Here is a 16729-nt window from a genome sequence, read left to right as displayed (position 1 = left end):
ATGGGACAGAGGGAGTATTAGACAGGAAAATAATGAATTCTAACTATAGTGTAAAATGTAACTAATTGTATTTACAGGTATTTAAAAGTATAAGTACAATATACAAATTATAAATTAAATCTTTTACAAATTCACTAATATTAATTGAACTCAAAACCTGATTATAAACAACATTTTTAGTTTCACCTCCAGGAGCAAGAATAAATAAATTGAACAGCATTGGGAGTGTCACTATTCATGTTAGCGACCCCGAGAGCTATGGATTCCACACTAATATCGGTCATTTTCGATTACTTTTACATGTCACCCAATTCCCACCCCTAGGGGTGCCAGGGGTGTCTTACTCCCACAGTATTTCTTTCAAGATTGTAAGTCATATGTGTACGAAGTTTGGTTGAAATTGCTCCAGGCGATCGAGAGTTATGCCGGAACAAACATACATACATCCATTTTTATGAATATATAGAAGAAAGATAGCACCAGCACTCAACCGTTGTTGTTGTTTATGTGTGTGTAAATAAGCGTTTAGTGCTGTTTGTCATCTTTGATGCGAGTAGTTGTTTGCATATGCTTTCTGATATTTTTAAAATACTTATTTTTCTTTGGAGTTAGGGTGTTTTCATATCATAATTTTATTGGGTTGACGTGAGTTCTTGAGTCATTGTATTTAGGCTTTTAAACGTACAATTAATATTTATTATTGTAGATTGTATTATTTATATTTTCAGTTTCTAAGCTCAAATATGAGATTAGAATAAGAAATTAATTCCCTGTGGTTGACTTCACTGTACTTTCATTAGTGACTGGACATGTATCTTATCACTAACATATGCGAAACGTTTCAAAGTTCACGTACCTTCATTATCTTTTAGACAGTCTATACCTTTCTTGTCGCATAGTTTTTGATCCTCTGAAAAAGATAGATATTATTGCAATTAGCTGAAACAACAAATTTTTCATAGGAAAAATTCTAGAAATAGAGTATTGTGCAAAATTCAGGATTCTGTAAGCATATATACCCTGTCTCAGTCATCTCTGGAGAAGGGTGGGAGGATCGAGTGGACAGAGCGAAGCAGTACACGCTGCTGGGAAGGCAAGTAACTGCAGTCGCTTCCCCCTCCATGCAATCCCGTTCCTCTCGCGTCTTCATTGGTGGAGCCGCCTCGCGTCACTACTTGCGCAGAGACTTGTTTTCGTTCGTCTGCTCCAGAGATGGTTGGGACAGAGTATAGTTGCACCGTTTATCAACGTTATCGTTTTTGCGAAGATGGAATGACCCTAAAAACCACAATTACAAGTAAAGCATTCAAATGCTTTTGTCATAGAAGATGGAAATGTTTACCTTGTACTATCACACATTTTTCGCATCAAAGGAAACCTTTGCATAATTTCCAGGACAAGTAGAACTCGCGAAAGTGTCGCAAGGCATTTTTGTGGATCCCTTGAATGACAAACACCGGAAAAGTGTCGGCAAATAATATCCAATCGTTACACCCTGATACCTCGCTCGGCCGCAATCGATATCGTTACATCCCCCACAAAACTGAAAAACTTTATCAGGCACGAACCCGATCACCAGCCGTTGCACTCATAGGTATCTAAAGAAATCCATGTCAGAAATTAACCAACCTTCCTGAATGAATGGTTTTGCAAACATGTAAATAAGATGCTGACCCAAAAGGTATTGGATTGGCATTATGAATAAAGAAGAGAGAATAAGTATTGAGTGCAACGGGCAGTAAGGGGTCATTTTGTTTAGGAGACTGTAGCTTGGAAGGAGCAGGAGTGTCTTGGGAGAGCTGTACAGTTTCACGCATAAGTGTTCACTCTGAAGGTCAAAGCTATCAGCAAAGCAAAAACCATGTGAGATCCAAACTTGAAAGCGTAAAAATCCCAATGGTTGTGTTTTGCCATCTCTTGAATGTGTATAGTTAGTACCTCTCGCACCTTACCATCAAGCTTACCACGAACAGCGAGTAGCTCCTTAACAAGGATGAATGATCAAAGAGCTACATCAACCCATCGGGACATCTGAAAAAGTCTCAATTCGATCCCCATTCCTAGGAGAACGTTACGGTATCATCTCAGTTCTAACACACACACACACACACACATACTCTCTCTCTCTCTCTCTCTCTTGTGCATGAGTGTAGGCAGTGTGCGAATTAACAGGGGGATGCCGGGGATATCCCCTCTGAAAAAAAAATATCACCGGCAAAATATTTTTTTCCTTGCCACGGATCCCCCTCAAATAAAATTATACCATTTCTTAACTATGTATCAAAAACAATTGAAAAAGCATTCTTGTCCATTAATTGTCCTATCATCAAAGATTTCCATGTCGAAAAGTATGCAGACCTGTGGATTAAAGGGGAGCACTAAGCTCTCTGAACATGTATTAAAGTTTTCACAAACTTGCAGGTAGGTTAGATGCAATGGCATATTTAGGGGGGTCCAGGGGTCCTGACCCCCCGAAAGACTTACGAAATACTAAAATAAAATAATGAAAATTTACTTTTCAGCATAACTGTACTGAATTGTATTTTAATCAATGGTTATTTATTTCCTATGAACTCAGAAGGCAAGGGTTATTATTTATCATTATTATAATATTTGGATCCTACTGCTTTGAAGGACAGTACAAAAGAAGATTTATGCACACTACTATTAATGATAATATGCAAAAAATCAGGAACATTACTTTTCGTCAACTGAATCTAACATCCTTTCTTTATTATTTGATAAATATTCAATTCATTATCTATTTGACATGAATTTCATTGTATTTTTACAAATTTTGGCGATTTTAAGTACACGCAAGATGGATAATAAATACATGATGTTATATATATTCTTATACTGTCTTTTTACGTATTCGTGTAATATTAAAAATACAATTTTAATAAATTTACATATTTAGTTAATATTTTATTTCATTTTAACTTATTTTAATTTAAACATTATTATTATTATTATTATTGAGATATTTGGTTCGGACCCCATCGAAATATATTTCCAGGTACGTGTCTGGTTAGATGGACGTTAAGTTAAAATTGGCACAAGAAATTAGGTAAAGGGTTACTAGTTCAGGGCTCTTTTTGTATATGACTGAGTTTTCTTAGAATGTTAATGCACTACGTTTAGTTATCACAAGATTTAATGGCCTAGGTTAGAGCCAATGTTCAAAGTTACTTAAAACCGCAAGGCAATAGTTCAATTTACTCACTGGTAACATGCATATAAATTTGCATAGGTACCAAAAAAAAACAACCTTCCTACCAAAATGAAATCACAGATACGCCACTGAGTGGGTATCCTCCCCCCCCCCCCAAAGCTTAATTCGGACAGTGCGTGTAGGTATCTGCGTGCATGTAGAGTTCTTTACCTGTGTTGTACCCAACAAGGGAATCGGTACAGTTGCACAGCCTCATCTTCTCCTCCACCCTGCACTGAGCGATGCAGGCCGAATAGCTGTAGTACTTGAAGACCCTCATCCCCTCGTTCTCATCCGGGAACCTGCACTTCCGGGATTTTACGGGCACCTTACGAACGTCGTCGCTGGCCACTTCGTCGGTCACGAGGTAGGCGACGCTGCGGTATCTCGCCACACTCTTGTACTCCGCCACGAAGGACGAACCGAAGCCACGACGCAAGGGTACATCGTAGTTTGAGAGGATGTACACCTATGGCGTGTAAGAAACAACGAAAATTATGCATGATTTAGATGCGTTATAATATAGTACCTTAACTGCTTTTATTACGAGTATTTGAAAATAAAATCCTTATAAAAATATTTAGACCGAAAAGGGATGAGGAGACAGGTGAGTGGAGAAGGTTACATAATTTAGAACTACATAATTAATCTTAACATTTTGGAATATAAAAATGCTATAAAAGCCACACTCAACAGAGATTCTTTTACAAATGGTTGATTATTTATTGTATTTATTAATTAATGTAGAATATGTTCTATATGTATCCCTATATCCATATAAATGTGTGTGTGTATATATATATAATGTAAATATGTGTATGTGTATGTGGATAAGCTTAAGGATATGTGTCTGTTTCTATCTTATTATGGGCATATTTATTCTGTACATTCATCAGAAATTTGATAATATTGGCTGTGGATATATGGATAATTTATGTGTGTTGTGTATATATATATATTGTGCGAGCACGTCATTACTCTACGTTATATAATTGTACTTATGTTATAGTTAATAACTATGTAATATGTATGCATGCTATTTAATCCAACTTATATTCATATTTACATTATTTATGTTATATTAATGCCTCTGTAATTGAAGATATCCTATCTCTGTAGAAGGCAAATAAATAAATAAATAAATAAATAATGTATATGGATCTCCAAATTATTATTAATATGGTTAAGTCAAGAAGACTTAGGTAGGCAGGCCATGTGGCACGAATGGGAGAGGAAAGAAGAGTTTACAAGATTCTTGTTGGGAAACCTGATGGCAAGAGACCTGTAGGATGGAGAGGTAACTTGAGATGGACCTTAAGGAAATCGGTAAAGATGGAAAAGATTGGATTGATCTTGCCAGGAGAGGAACAAGTTGAAGACTTGTGTTGCTGCAGTCATAATCCTTAGGGTTTAAGAAGGCTGGAGAGTTAGTTAATTAGTTATAGTGTTTTATGCTGTAAAAAACACTGAGTACCTAATTTATTTGTTCATCATTCGTCTTGTGTGTTTCTCACTGTCGAAGTTTGGGACATGGGGGAAAAGGCAATTTTCGCCCCTTAAAAACACCTTGGGAAACAGAGTGTCGTTTAACGTCTTCCCGCCGCTAATTTTCATTCCTAGCTAAGTTTTTTTAACTTATTTTATACTGATACAGAACAATATATTAATATGCAAAAGTTTTTCTGCCTAAAACATTTATTTGTTTAGTAGAAAATCTCAGTGACGGAAAATATTTGTTTGTAACTAATGTTTTTTTAGTTAGCCATAATTTTGTTCATTACTGTTAAAATGTACAGAAAGTATGATTGTTTTGATAGTCGTTACTAGTTACGATGTCGACTGTGAGATATGAACAGCAAGTTAGAACTGATTTCTGTTTATGAACATAAGAATAATCTACTTACAAGCCATATTTTGGAGTACCACACCACTGTGACAGAAAGTTCATAGGTTCTGTTGTACATCATCCAAACTCCAGAGCACAAATCACTGAAAATATGTAACGCAAAGAAAACATATTATGTTGTTGTTTTACATATGTTGCTTGCCAAGAATCTGACTTTTAACATTAATAAACATATAGTCTGCTCCTATTCTTTATTATGCAACTCGCATGCCTTCATAACAAAATGTATAGTGGTGCAATTTCTTTACACAGCACCCGCGTTAAATTTTGTATTAAAATGTTATTGCAATCCTCTCACACACTTGCTTTTAAAATCACATTAATCGGCCTACACTTCTCCTCACATGCCCTTGTTGGCAAAATACCAATAATTATAAATTGACTAAAATAATTTAATAGAACTGGAGTGAAAATTGGTTTGAGATTCAGACTGTGGTATAGCTGAAGCAGCTGTTAATATACATGTAATATTTCCGCTTTGACAGTCGTGTACTTCGTTGTGAAATTTGTGAACATGCTGTGGACAATTCGTTTTTTGAATGATGAAAGTAACTGAACTACATGAATTTGAGATGAATTTGAAATTTGTTTCGGTTGAAATTGAACATGAATGTCTCTCTTCACGAATAGATACATGAACCTGAGATGTGATGCTTATATTAAAATTTTCAATTTCCTTTTCGGTATTATAGGTTTAACTGCAAGAAACTATCTATGAGAATGTAATATCAGACATAATTGCAATGTGACACAAACAACATCTGATATTTATTGAAATATAATTTTATTGAAGGATTAAAATTGAAGATAGTGACATTTAGTCAGTATATTTTCTGTTCCAGTACCCTTCTTTCTTTAAGGAAAGATATCTCAGATTTATATATCAGAAATCTAGTTACAAGAATACCTGACTTAAGCAAGAATAAAATATGCATAAATATCGGGCGTATGTAATAACAATATATATTTCAATTCAGCGATGAAACTGGTTATTTCTTTATTGTCATGTTCTCATTTCAAATTTGATATATTCCGATGATTTATCAAGAAAGCAAGTGCGCCAAGAAGTTGAGAAAATAAATTTTAAGCTGCTATCAGCATTGTTATTATTTTCACCATGTTTGTGGACACGCAGACAATTTGCAATTTGTAATTAATCATTTACCCTGTTTGCCTAGAAGCCATGACGTAACATCCGGGAACCTCAGAGGGGAATACATGCACACACGAGCAGCAGTCGAAAGGAACGTCATTAATTGTGCACCTCCGGAACATTTCGTTGCAAGGTCTGTCAAAATATAAGCATTTATTAGATTCTTATAAGATATGAGAGTAAGAGGCTGTGGTGCGTGATTTCAAGGAAATGCAAGGACTTGCTGATTGGTTTGCCTTTATAGACATTGCATATTATATATTTTGTTTATATATACGTGGGTCGTTCAATATATAAGTTTCCCTATGCTGTAAAAAAATAAATAAATTAAGATACATTAGAAAACTATTCATACATGTGTAGGAGGATCCTTCCTTACTTCTCCACACAATCCCCATAGAGATTCAGGCATTTGTCCCACCGTTGCACCAATTTGTCCAATCCCTTTGCAAGAAAATCAGGGCTCTGGCTATTGAGCACTATTCTCACATTCCGCTTCACTTCTTCATCTCTTTCGAAACGGTAACCTTGCAATTCAGACTTTAACACCGGAAAAAGATGGAAATCACTCGGCGCTAAATCGGGGCTGTATGGAGGGTGTGGCAGCCGTTCCCACCCCAATTCTTCAATTTTGTGTTGTGTTTGCACTGCTGAGTGGGGGCGAGCGTCATCGTCAAGAAGAATGACACCAGCTGACAGGAGACCTGGTCGCTTATGTCGAATTGCGTTTTTCAGTTTATCCAATGTTTGACAGCATTAATTGTTCTTCCTCGTTCCAAAAAGTCCATAAGCAGAACGCCCTTAGCATCCATGCTTCTGAACTCCTTATGACGCGAGCCCGCGTTTTCCGAACAAGCATTTACTTTTCGCCCTTGAGCGTGAGACTGTCCTATTCTCAAACTGTCATGTTCAAAGTTAATATTATTTATGTTATTGATGTTGTTTTTAACTTATGCATGTTTGTTTTATAGATATTGTTATAATCATCTTATCACGCTGTATAAAATACAAGAAATGAAATTGATGTAACCATAGCAACGAGAAATAATAAGTACTAAAAATGGTGATGGAAGTTGTGAGATTTTCTGCGCCTGTATTGTATTTATTTTAAATATAACGGTTATCGTTAATTACGCAATTTTATTTGCATTGATAATCGTTCTGCAAGTTTAAGCGCAGCGACGGTTATCAAGAGTGGCGACACAGAAGCCAGGATTGTTCAAAAAGTGTGCAATCTTCTGACAGTGGTAAGAATGTCTGTTGTAATGGAACAGAATTTTTGTCATATGCTGAAGTAAGACTTACGTCACAATCTTCAGTGTGCTTGTATAACGTAACATCTTAAGTGAATCGTCATATGTGTGAAGATCACAATGGCTGATAAGTTAAAGCAAAGTAAATCTAAATCGTCGCGTAAAGAAACAAACATTCAGGCTAATACAATGACTACTTACTTTGATGCTGGTAATCCCGTAGTCGCTTCCAGTAATGCGAATACTATAGAACATGATGTTTGTTCTACAAAACCCGACAAATTATCTTGTTGTAATAATCCTGACAATGATTTGAGGTATGTTCAGTGTACACAGTGCTCGTCATGGCATCACATATCTTGTCTCAAACTTACAGTCACTCACTGGACAATTTATTCGACTACACTAGAAAATTATTATTGTAAGGGTTGCAAACCAGATTATGATCCTTTTAGTTTGCCAACTTATCTAGAAACTCTTAACCCGAATTTTGGTGATTTGTTAAGTACTGTTAAGAGTATTCAATTGCTAATGGTCGCTTCTAATGAAGACCTCAAGACGAAACTAGAACAGTCTAATGCTGAAATGAAATCGCAGTTAGAACAGTCTAATGCTGAAATGAAATCGCAGTTAGAACAGTCTAATGCTGAAAAGAAATCTCAGTTAGAAAATTCTATGAAATCACAGTTAGAAGAGTCTAATGCTGAAATGAAATCTCAGTTAGAAAATTCTATGAAATCACAGTTAGAACAGTCTAATGCTGAAATGAAATTGCAGTTAGAACAGTCTAATGAAGAACTAAAAACCCGAATGGATCTTGCTAACCAAGATCTGAAATTACAGTTACAGCAATCTCATCAAGAATTTGCAGAGTTTAATGAGAATATTAAGTCTCAGTTTGAACAATTGGAATTGGATATTTATAGTAACCTAACTTCAAAATTTGAATCGGTTCATCAAGAAATTAATACTGTTAATCAAAGATTAGACAACTTGACTTCCGATGTTAAAACACAACTTGATTCAATAGCTTCTGAATGTGTCAAGAAAAATGAACATTTGGGAAGTATTTTAAATAGCAATATTTCTCAAATCCGAACAGAACAAGACGTTCAAGGACAACAAATTTTAATAAATAAAGATTTGATTAGTGAATACGATAAATCTATTACAGTATGTTCATCCAAAATAACTGATATTAATAATAGATTATCATCGTTGGAAGTTGCTGGTAAGGAAAATGTACATTTTGGAACGTATCTTATTGATTGTAATAATAGGTTTCAACATATATAATCTCGTATTGATGTTTTGCAAACTAATTATGCAAATTTTCAACGCAACACAAAAGGAAATTTGAAACCTCCCCTTGCACAAAATAGTTCTCAAACTAAGACATCACGTGAAAGGGATAGAAATGCAGTTGACTCGGGGGTGACTAATTCATCTACTTATTCATCTGATGAATCTTTAACAACCCATGTGAAAACAACGTTCGATGAACCGCATGTTCGAAATCGTGTTCGCTGGAAGCGAAACAAAAGATTTATTCCAACCTGCAATGAGGAACATTATCGAAATAATATGTCACCTAATAGTAATTATGCGATTAACAATATGCAGACAACTTCTAGATTGAATTCTACCGTTACAAATATTGATAAACGTTCCAATGTTCAACAATGTTGTTCTGCTGATGGTGAAAATAGTTACATAAATCAAATGTTTACATACTCGCAAGAACCTAACCTCCCTGTCGTTCATCATAGTAATGTCCCTGGTGAAACGTGTGGGTTTCGTCATATTTCTTCCTTGCAGAATGAAGCTTGTAGACCATGGTTTCAAGGTGAAAAGCGTAATGCAAATTTAATGACTGGCACAAGTTGTCCAAATGCTGAAATTGGTGTTAATGAGTCAAATACAAATAACAATTACTGTGATAATCCACAAAGTCAGTTTGATCGTTGTATTTCTCCAACGTCTTTACCTGTAATTACTGTTGGGGATAGAGGAAACAGATATGTAAAGATAAATGAACTGTCTCATTTACCCAAATTTTCTGGAAAAATAGAAGACCAATCAGCTCGAGAATATCTAGAACATCTTAATTCTATGCTTGATCTTATGGGCATTCCAATTAACAAAAGGCTACAGAGTATTCAGCAGTGTTTCACCAACAGAGCTGCGTACTGGTATAGAACTCACAAACGTATGTTTTCTTCATATGATCATTTTCAAAGGGAATTCATGAAACAATTTGCAAGTCCGGAAATACTACAGTCTCAGTTATCAGTATTAAGGAACAGGAAGTATGATCCTACAGTACATGGTGATTTAGAAAGCTTTGCGTTGAAAACATATTCCAATTATTGCAATTTAGTTGAGAACCCAAACGAATTGGATGTTATTCAATTAGTTATTAGTCAGTTACCAAATAATATAGCTAATAACATAACTTGTCATGAGATACGTTCTATGGACCAGTTAACAACTATGTTAAGGAAATTAGATGTTGTCCTAACTAGTAGAAGAGGACTAATTTTCCTACCGGAAGAAACCGATAATAGTAGTAAGGTTAAACCCAACAAGAATCCTGACAGTATGAAATCAAAATTTAGTGTCAAGCAAATTAATGTTAAACACACCAAAAACACTTGCTCATCTTCTACTCAGACTTCGGCGATGGATGCTCAAGTACCTTTTACTAATGAATTTGGCAATGCTAATTCAAGATATGGACAGTTTAGAGTTAGCAATGTTAGTTTTAGAGGACGTAGAAATAATCGTGGCTATTCAGGATTTACATATAATAACAGAAATAATTTCAGATTCCAAAGAAATAATGCATACTCTGGTATTTCCGGTGACATTACAAATAGGAATTATAATCAGGATGCTATAACTTCTCAGTTACCTAACAGTAGTCAGAATGGAAGGATTTTCTACAATAGGCAAGCGCAGTATACAAGTGAGCCTGCTCTCGCTCCTACTTGCAGTCAACCTGTTAATGTGACTTCATTACAACCACAAGATGCATCTACAACTTCTGGAATATCAAATTCTCCTTCTGGAAATGTATCAAGGACCTTTACACGACAATCTGGTATAGGAACATCTTACCAATCAACAACAAATTTAAATTAAAGGAGCGGATGGAAGCGCCTCGTTCACTCTGCTTTCTTTCAGAGAGGCCAAATTTGAACAAACGAAATTCATTTCAAACACAGGAAATTATGAATGTACGTGATGATAAAGACTTAATATCGGAACCACTACAAGTGAATTTTTTATTGGAATGGTTTGAAGAAGAACCTGAATGGACTGTTAGTGATTATGATATTCCAGTTCCATTAACTGAAGTTCCAGTTATTCATGGAATTATTTGTCAAATACCTGTAGTTTGTATTATAGATTCTGGAAGTCAGGCAAATGTTCTAAATTTTGACGTTTGGTGTAAACTATCGTCTTTGATTGGCAACATTAAACTGGATAACGTGGAAGATGTAAAACTCACCGGTTTCGCTGGATGCAAGAAGTGTAAAGTTGTTGGCAGTAAAATTATTAATCTGCAAATAAAGAACGAATACTTTTCTATGGAATTTTTTGTTATTAAAGAGTTGAATGCCGATGTCATTTTAGGAGTTCCATTTTTGAGGAAATATAAAGCTGTAATTGATTTTAAAGAAGGGAATGTAAGTTTGCTAAATGATAATGGAAAGGAAATTTCCTCTGTTTTAACTCGGCAATGTTCTTCTACAGAAGATTTGAAGTATTGTACAAAGTCTAACTTTTCTTCCGAAGATACATTAAATGATAATGAAAGTTATTCATGTAGATTGTTACGTGATGTGTCAACTTTGAATGATGATGTAGAATATATGCCAGCTAAGAAGTCCATTTATGAGTCTGTTTTTAGAAATGATAATTTGGACAATTTGCAGAAAGCTGATTTATTCAAACTTCTGTCGTATTATTACGTACAATTTTCAGATAAACCTAGAAAAGCAATTGTTGAACCTTACAAGATTCAATTAGATACTGTAACACCTATTACAAACACACCTTATCCCACACCAATATCAAGGAGACTACCTTTAGAAGAAGAGCTTTCCAAGTGGGAGAAATGGGGAATTATTTACCAAGATTCTTCACCATATCTTAACCCTCTACATATAGTGCCAAAGCAAGGAGGTCTTTGGAGACCTGTGATCGATTTTAGGAAACTTAATCAACATGTTATCTCTCCACAAGTGAGAGTAGAAGCAATTAACGAAATGTTACAGAGGTTCCTAGGATGTGTTTACTTTTCTTCAATTGATTTATCATGCGGTTATTTTCAAATACCGTTGACTGAAGATTCATATCCTTACACAGCTTTTTCTTATAGAGGCAGACAATATATTTTCCGCTATCTTCCGTTTGGGATTCGTTCAGCAGTCTCAGTGTTCCAGGACAGGATGAATAAAATATTCTCTACCGATTGCAGAAATTGTTGTTTGTTATTTGGATGATATTCTAATTTTCAGCAAAGATTGGTCTCAACATATGCAACATTTAGAACTAGTTTTACAAAAGATAAAGGGTGTCAATATGTCTATTAAATTTTCCAAATGTAAGTTTGCTTACAAAGAAATCTGCTTCCTTGGACACATAGTGTCCGGTGATAAAATTATGGTTGATCCTGCAAAGAATTCAGCAATTATTAATTTTCCAATTCCAACAAACAAACGCTCCTTGAGAAGGTTCTTAGGATTAGCTAATTGGAGGCGAAAGTTTATTGAAGGATTTGCTGAAATGGCTCAGCCTTTGTATGATCTGTTGAAAAAGGAATCAAAATGGCAATGGAATGATGTTCATGCTTCAGTTTTTGAAAGCCTCCGCAAGTCACAGATATCTCCAAAGGCTTTGTATCAACAAGATTTCACGAAGCCTTTCAATGTCAACACAGACGGTTCGAAGAAAGGAATAGGAGCTGTTCTATGGCAAGACTCAACTGAAAATTCTGAAGAAGGACCACGTATAATTCAATATGTTAGCAGATCTCTTAAAGGCAATGAGTTATCATACAATACTCACGAGATTGAATGCTTAGCGATATTATTTGCTTTCGAAAAATTCTACATTTACATAGCTGGAACTAAGGTGAAATTGTTTACCGATCACCAATCTTTATCTTGGCTAGAATCTACTAAAACTTTGAATCCACGATTAAATCGTTGGAGTTTGAAATTACAAATGTTTGATTATAATGTATATCACGTGCCGGGAAAATCTAATGAAGCTGCAGATGCTTTAAGCAGATATCCTGATTTAAGTACAGGTTTTCCAACTCTATCGGAACTATATGTAAATATCATAAGTCTTGATTTTCTTGACGAAGATAGTGTAACATTTTTCAAGAAAGTCAAAATTCGGCTCCTTATTGCAGTGCCATTGTACAAAAGTTACAAAATGGGAATTTGTCGAAGAATATAAAAAGGCAATATTCGATTCAAGATAATATATTATTCCTGAAACATTTGAAAGAAGACAAGTGGAAACTTGTAGTACCTATTATTGTTGTACCCAAAATTCTTCATAAATTACATGACTTACAAGGTCATTTTGGATACTATAAACTATTTAATAAGTGCAGAAGTTTATATTATTGGCCTAAAATGAAAGTTAGTATCAAGCAGTATTTGAACGACTGTCTAACATGCGCAAAAACTAAACAAGCACACACAAAAATTAGTAAGGATGAATTGCATGTATATTCTACTACTCCACATGATATGTTATCAATAGATCTTGTTGGACCGTTACCCAAATCACAAGGATATAGTTACATATTAACAATAGTTGACACGGTCCAAATTTTTAATGGCTTATCCGTTAAGGAAGGCAACGTCACGTGAAATAATTAACAAATTCAAGCTCCAGTATTTTTACCACTATCCAGCATGTAAGGTAATATTATCAGATAACGGTTCCCAATTTAAATCACAGGAATGGAAGTTATATATGGATGACTGTAACATAAAACATATCACCACGTCAGTTTATTCGCCTTTCGCAAATCCTGTGGAAAGGTACAACAAAGAGTTAATACGATTGTTACGATTATATACTTCGCAAAATCATCAGGACTGGGTAAAATATTTGAATCATGTAACAGGACTTATTAATAATTCCGTTTCGGAAATAACAAGTTTCACACCTAGTGAACTTTTTCTTCATCACGAATTAAAGGATTCAATTATCAGTCAAATTAACTGGCCAGATGATTTAAAGTTTGTGCCCTGGAAACATAAGTATTTTATCGCCAAAGCACGTATTAAGGAAAGATATAAGCCCAAAACCATTGAGTGTGATGCTAATAAATTGAAGATTGTCCCAGGTGATATTGTTTTAGTGAAAAATCATGAAGATAGTAGTGCAATTAACAAGAAAATTCATAAGTTTATGGAATTATGGCTTGGACCCTATATAGTTGATGCTGTGAAAAACAATTATACAATTTTGATGTCTATGGACGGAAATAAGATAACGACAAGGCAGAACTTGTCAAATATCAAGAAATTTAATTGTTCTGATGAGAAAAGGGAAGAATTGCTTAAACTAATGTAATTGTTATGAAGTAATGCATAAGTAGCTGTAAATTCGAACACTAAGATGACATTTCTTATGACGCGAGCCCGCGTTTTCCGAACAAGCATTTACTTTTCGCCCTTGAGCGCATGCGCCTTCACGTCTGATAACGAATCGATTGTTGTTCCTGTAGACGAAGGATGGCGCTTGTCAAGCATGTGCTTCTTTTTAATGGCATTGCTTTATACGATATTTTATAGCACAGGGAAACTTATATACTGAACGTCCCTAGTATTTAGAATTTTGCTTACATGACGAACTTAGGCTATAATGCCTTAGTTTTTCCCCCCATTTAATCATAACGATTTTTCTAAATTTGTTTACTAATATAAAGGAAAAATCTAATAGTACAGATAATGAACGCATACATTACATGCTTACCATTACAAAAATACACACACAATCAAAAAAATTGATTGACTTGCATTATTTTCGTCGCTTTTCTCTCACTTTTGGTTAATCGCGGCTATGTGGATGAAGGGTGACACAAGATTGATGAAGGGAACAATCAATATATAGACAGATATATTAATTGACAAACATATGTAGGCGACACAACACGAGCCCCACAGAGGATTATACTGTCTGTAGGACCAGACGCCATAGCCTCGTTGTTCTGCAGAAGTGTGGAAGTGAGGTTGACAAGAAGTGCCTTCAGTGAAGGCCACTGTTTACATCTCATAACCAAAGGAAATACGCTAAGGCATAATACAAACTACATACATTAATATTATTAGTACAGTAGCTGTAATAATAAATTGTCACTGCACGTACGTGTTTCTCACTATACGTTATCTAGTGTGGATTTAACAAGTGTTGTTGTATGTGTGTATGTTTGTTTTAATATTACTGAGGAAGAGATATGATTTCTGGAGCCAGTGTCCGTTGTGTGTTCTATAGCAAGGTACATTCCTTCATTGATTAGTTATTTTATTCCTTGTCCAAAAGTGATTGTCCCCAGCGGACAGAAGACTGTCTACCAACACTTTTCTCTCGCTCAACATCTCAAACAATCCACAAAGTGGACATACCATGGAGACATTGACATGGAGACCGTCATTTTCGTATCACATTTTCGTATCTGCCGATGTTCTGGACTCTAAACCATCAGGCATGTGTTCGTACCAATGATTGAACCATAACCATCCTGGTGTCGAAAATATATTTGTGAAATTGGTGAGAGCACCAGGAAAAATGAAAGGGGAAGCAGAGAGGGAATGGGGCGACAATTACGTTGGATTGTTACACCTAATTGCCATACAAAGACGCATATTTTGGTTAAAGAGCATTCAAGTATATATCTTCCTTCTTTGCTATGGATCTTCACCGCCTAAACAGCTCATTTCATAAATGTTCTTTAACACCCCACCTCCTAAAAAATCTGGATACGTGCCAGTCGATCATCGATTTTTGAACAGTAAAGAAAGTGAAAATGATTCATCGTACTCACGGTTTCGTCCAATCTTTATCTTTCTCCGCTGAGCAAAAACCAAATGCTGGCGCAGTCACATTCCATGTGAAGTTGTTCTCTTCCATTTCGTAGACCACTGAACTGTAGAAGTACTTGTATCCCAGGGATTTTGCAGTCAACAGAGCGCACGTTGCAAAGGTGATCCAGATTACAACCCAGAGAATTCTAGGAAGTGAATGACATCAAATTAGTTTAATTCCTTCCGCGCGAATTTATTATGAGAATGCATAGTACGTATGAATAGTTAAAAACCTTAAATTTTCCAAATACAATGATTTATGACACGTACCTCAACCAAACACGAGGAGCTTCTAAGAAGTGTTTCACGCCATGGACTGTGGAAAACTTGAGGTACTCTTTCAGAAGTAGACCAAGGTTTGTAGACACCACAACAATTCTTCTAATAATTTTGTGACTGGTGGAGCTGAAATTAGAATGCATATAGATTGTTGGAAACTTACCATAATAGATATTTGTCTTGGTTATGCATGGCAATTTTCGAATGATATTAAACCTTTAAAAAATAAATAAAGGAAATTGATGATATTCAACTTGATGTCATCACGCAGTGCACTTTGGGAAGAAACAGTATGAAGTTGGGCAAACATTCGCACGTGTTAAGGGAAAACTTATCAGAAGTCTTCTTACAGCGATAAATTTGCGATATTTTACACGTACACATTACTCATACGGTCATGATAATCATACTTGAATCACTTCAGCAAAGATCATACGCACAATGCTTACCCAGCGTCTTTTCAAGGCAGGATCTGATCTGAATAAGCCCGGAATATGCGGCGGGCGTGATTTCGCGTAATGAAAAGTGGGAGGTTGTTTGCATAATATATTCCATGTGTTTATGGAAATCTCATATCGAATACTAAAGATAATGTACATCAATTCCTCATTCAAATTCTGAACTTATTTCTGATCTTATCTATGTGAATGTCGAAGGGGGTGATTACAATATCAGAGCAATTATAAAATTAGTGGTTTAGTGCCATAAGAAGAGTAATAAAATATAGCCTAATTTGACAACACAACAGACGTAGTGAAACTCTAAAAATTGAATGTAAAAGAACTCCAGCATAATGGAATCAAA

At 35.3% G+C, this 16729-nt stretch overlaps 1 protein-coding gene across 1 annotated transcript in view; it reads right to left on the bottom strand.

Moving 5' to 3' along the window:
- Positions 1–16729, bottom strand: part of LOC146004459 (uncharacterized) — a 43712-nt gene that overhangs the window by 4948 nt on the left and 22035 nt on the right. Inside the window, exons 8-13 of the mRNA XM_083143315.1 lie at positions 15917–16051; positions 15607–15792; positions 6286–6408; positions 5119–5203; positions 3386–3683; positions 857–910 (exon numbers count right to left, since the gene is read on the bottom strand). Of these exons, the coding sequence (XP_082999441.1) occupies positions 857–910; positions 3386–3683; positions 5119–5203; positions 6286–6408; positions 15607–15792; positions 15917–16051 (881 nt within the window). The remainder of the gene's footprint in view (positions 1–856; positions 911–3385; positions 3684–5118; positions 5204–6285; positions 6409–15606; positions 15793–15916; positions 16052–16729) is intronic.

The sequence above is a fragment of the Lepisma saccharinum genome, chromosome 21 (genome assembly GCF_977018435.1).
Source record: "Lepisma saccharinum chromosome 21, izLepSacc3.1, whole genome shotgun sequence".
Lineage (NCBI taxonomy): Eukaryota > Metazoa > Arthropoda > Insecta > Zygentoma > Lepismatidae > Lepisma > Lepisma saccharinum.
This window is presented reverse-complemented; position numbering and strand designations above follow the sequence as displayed.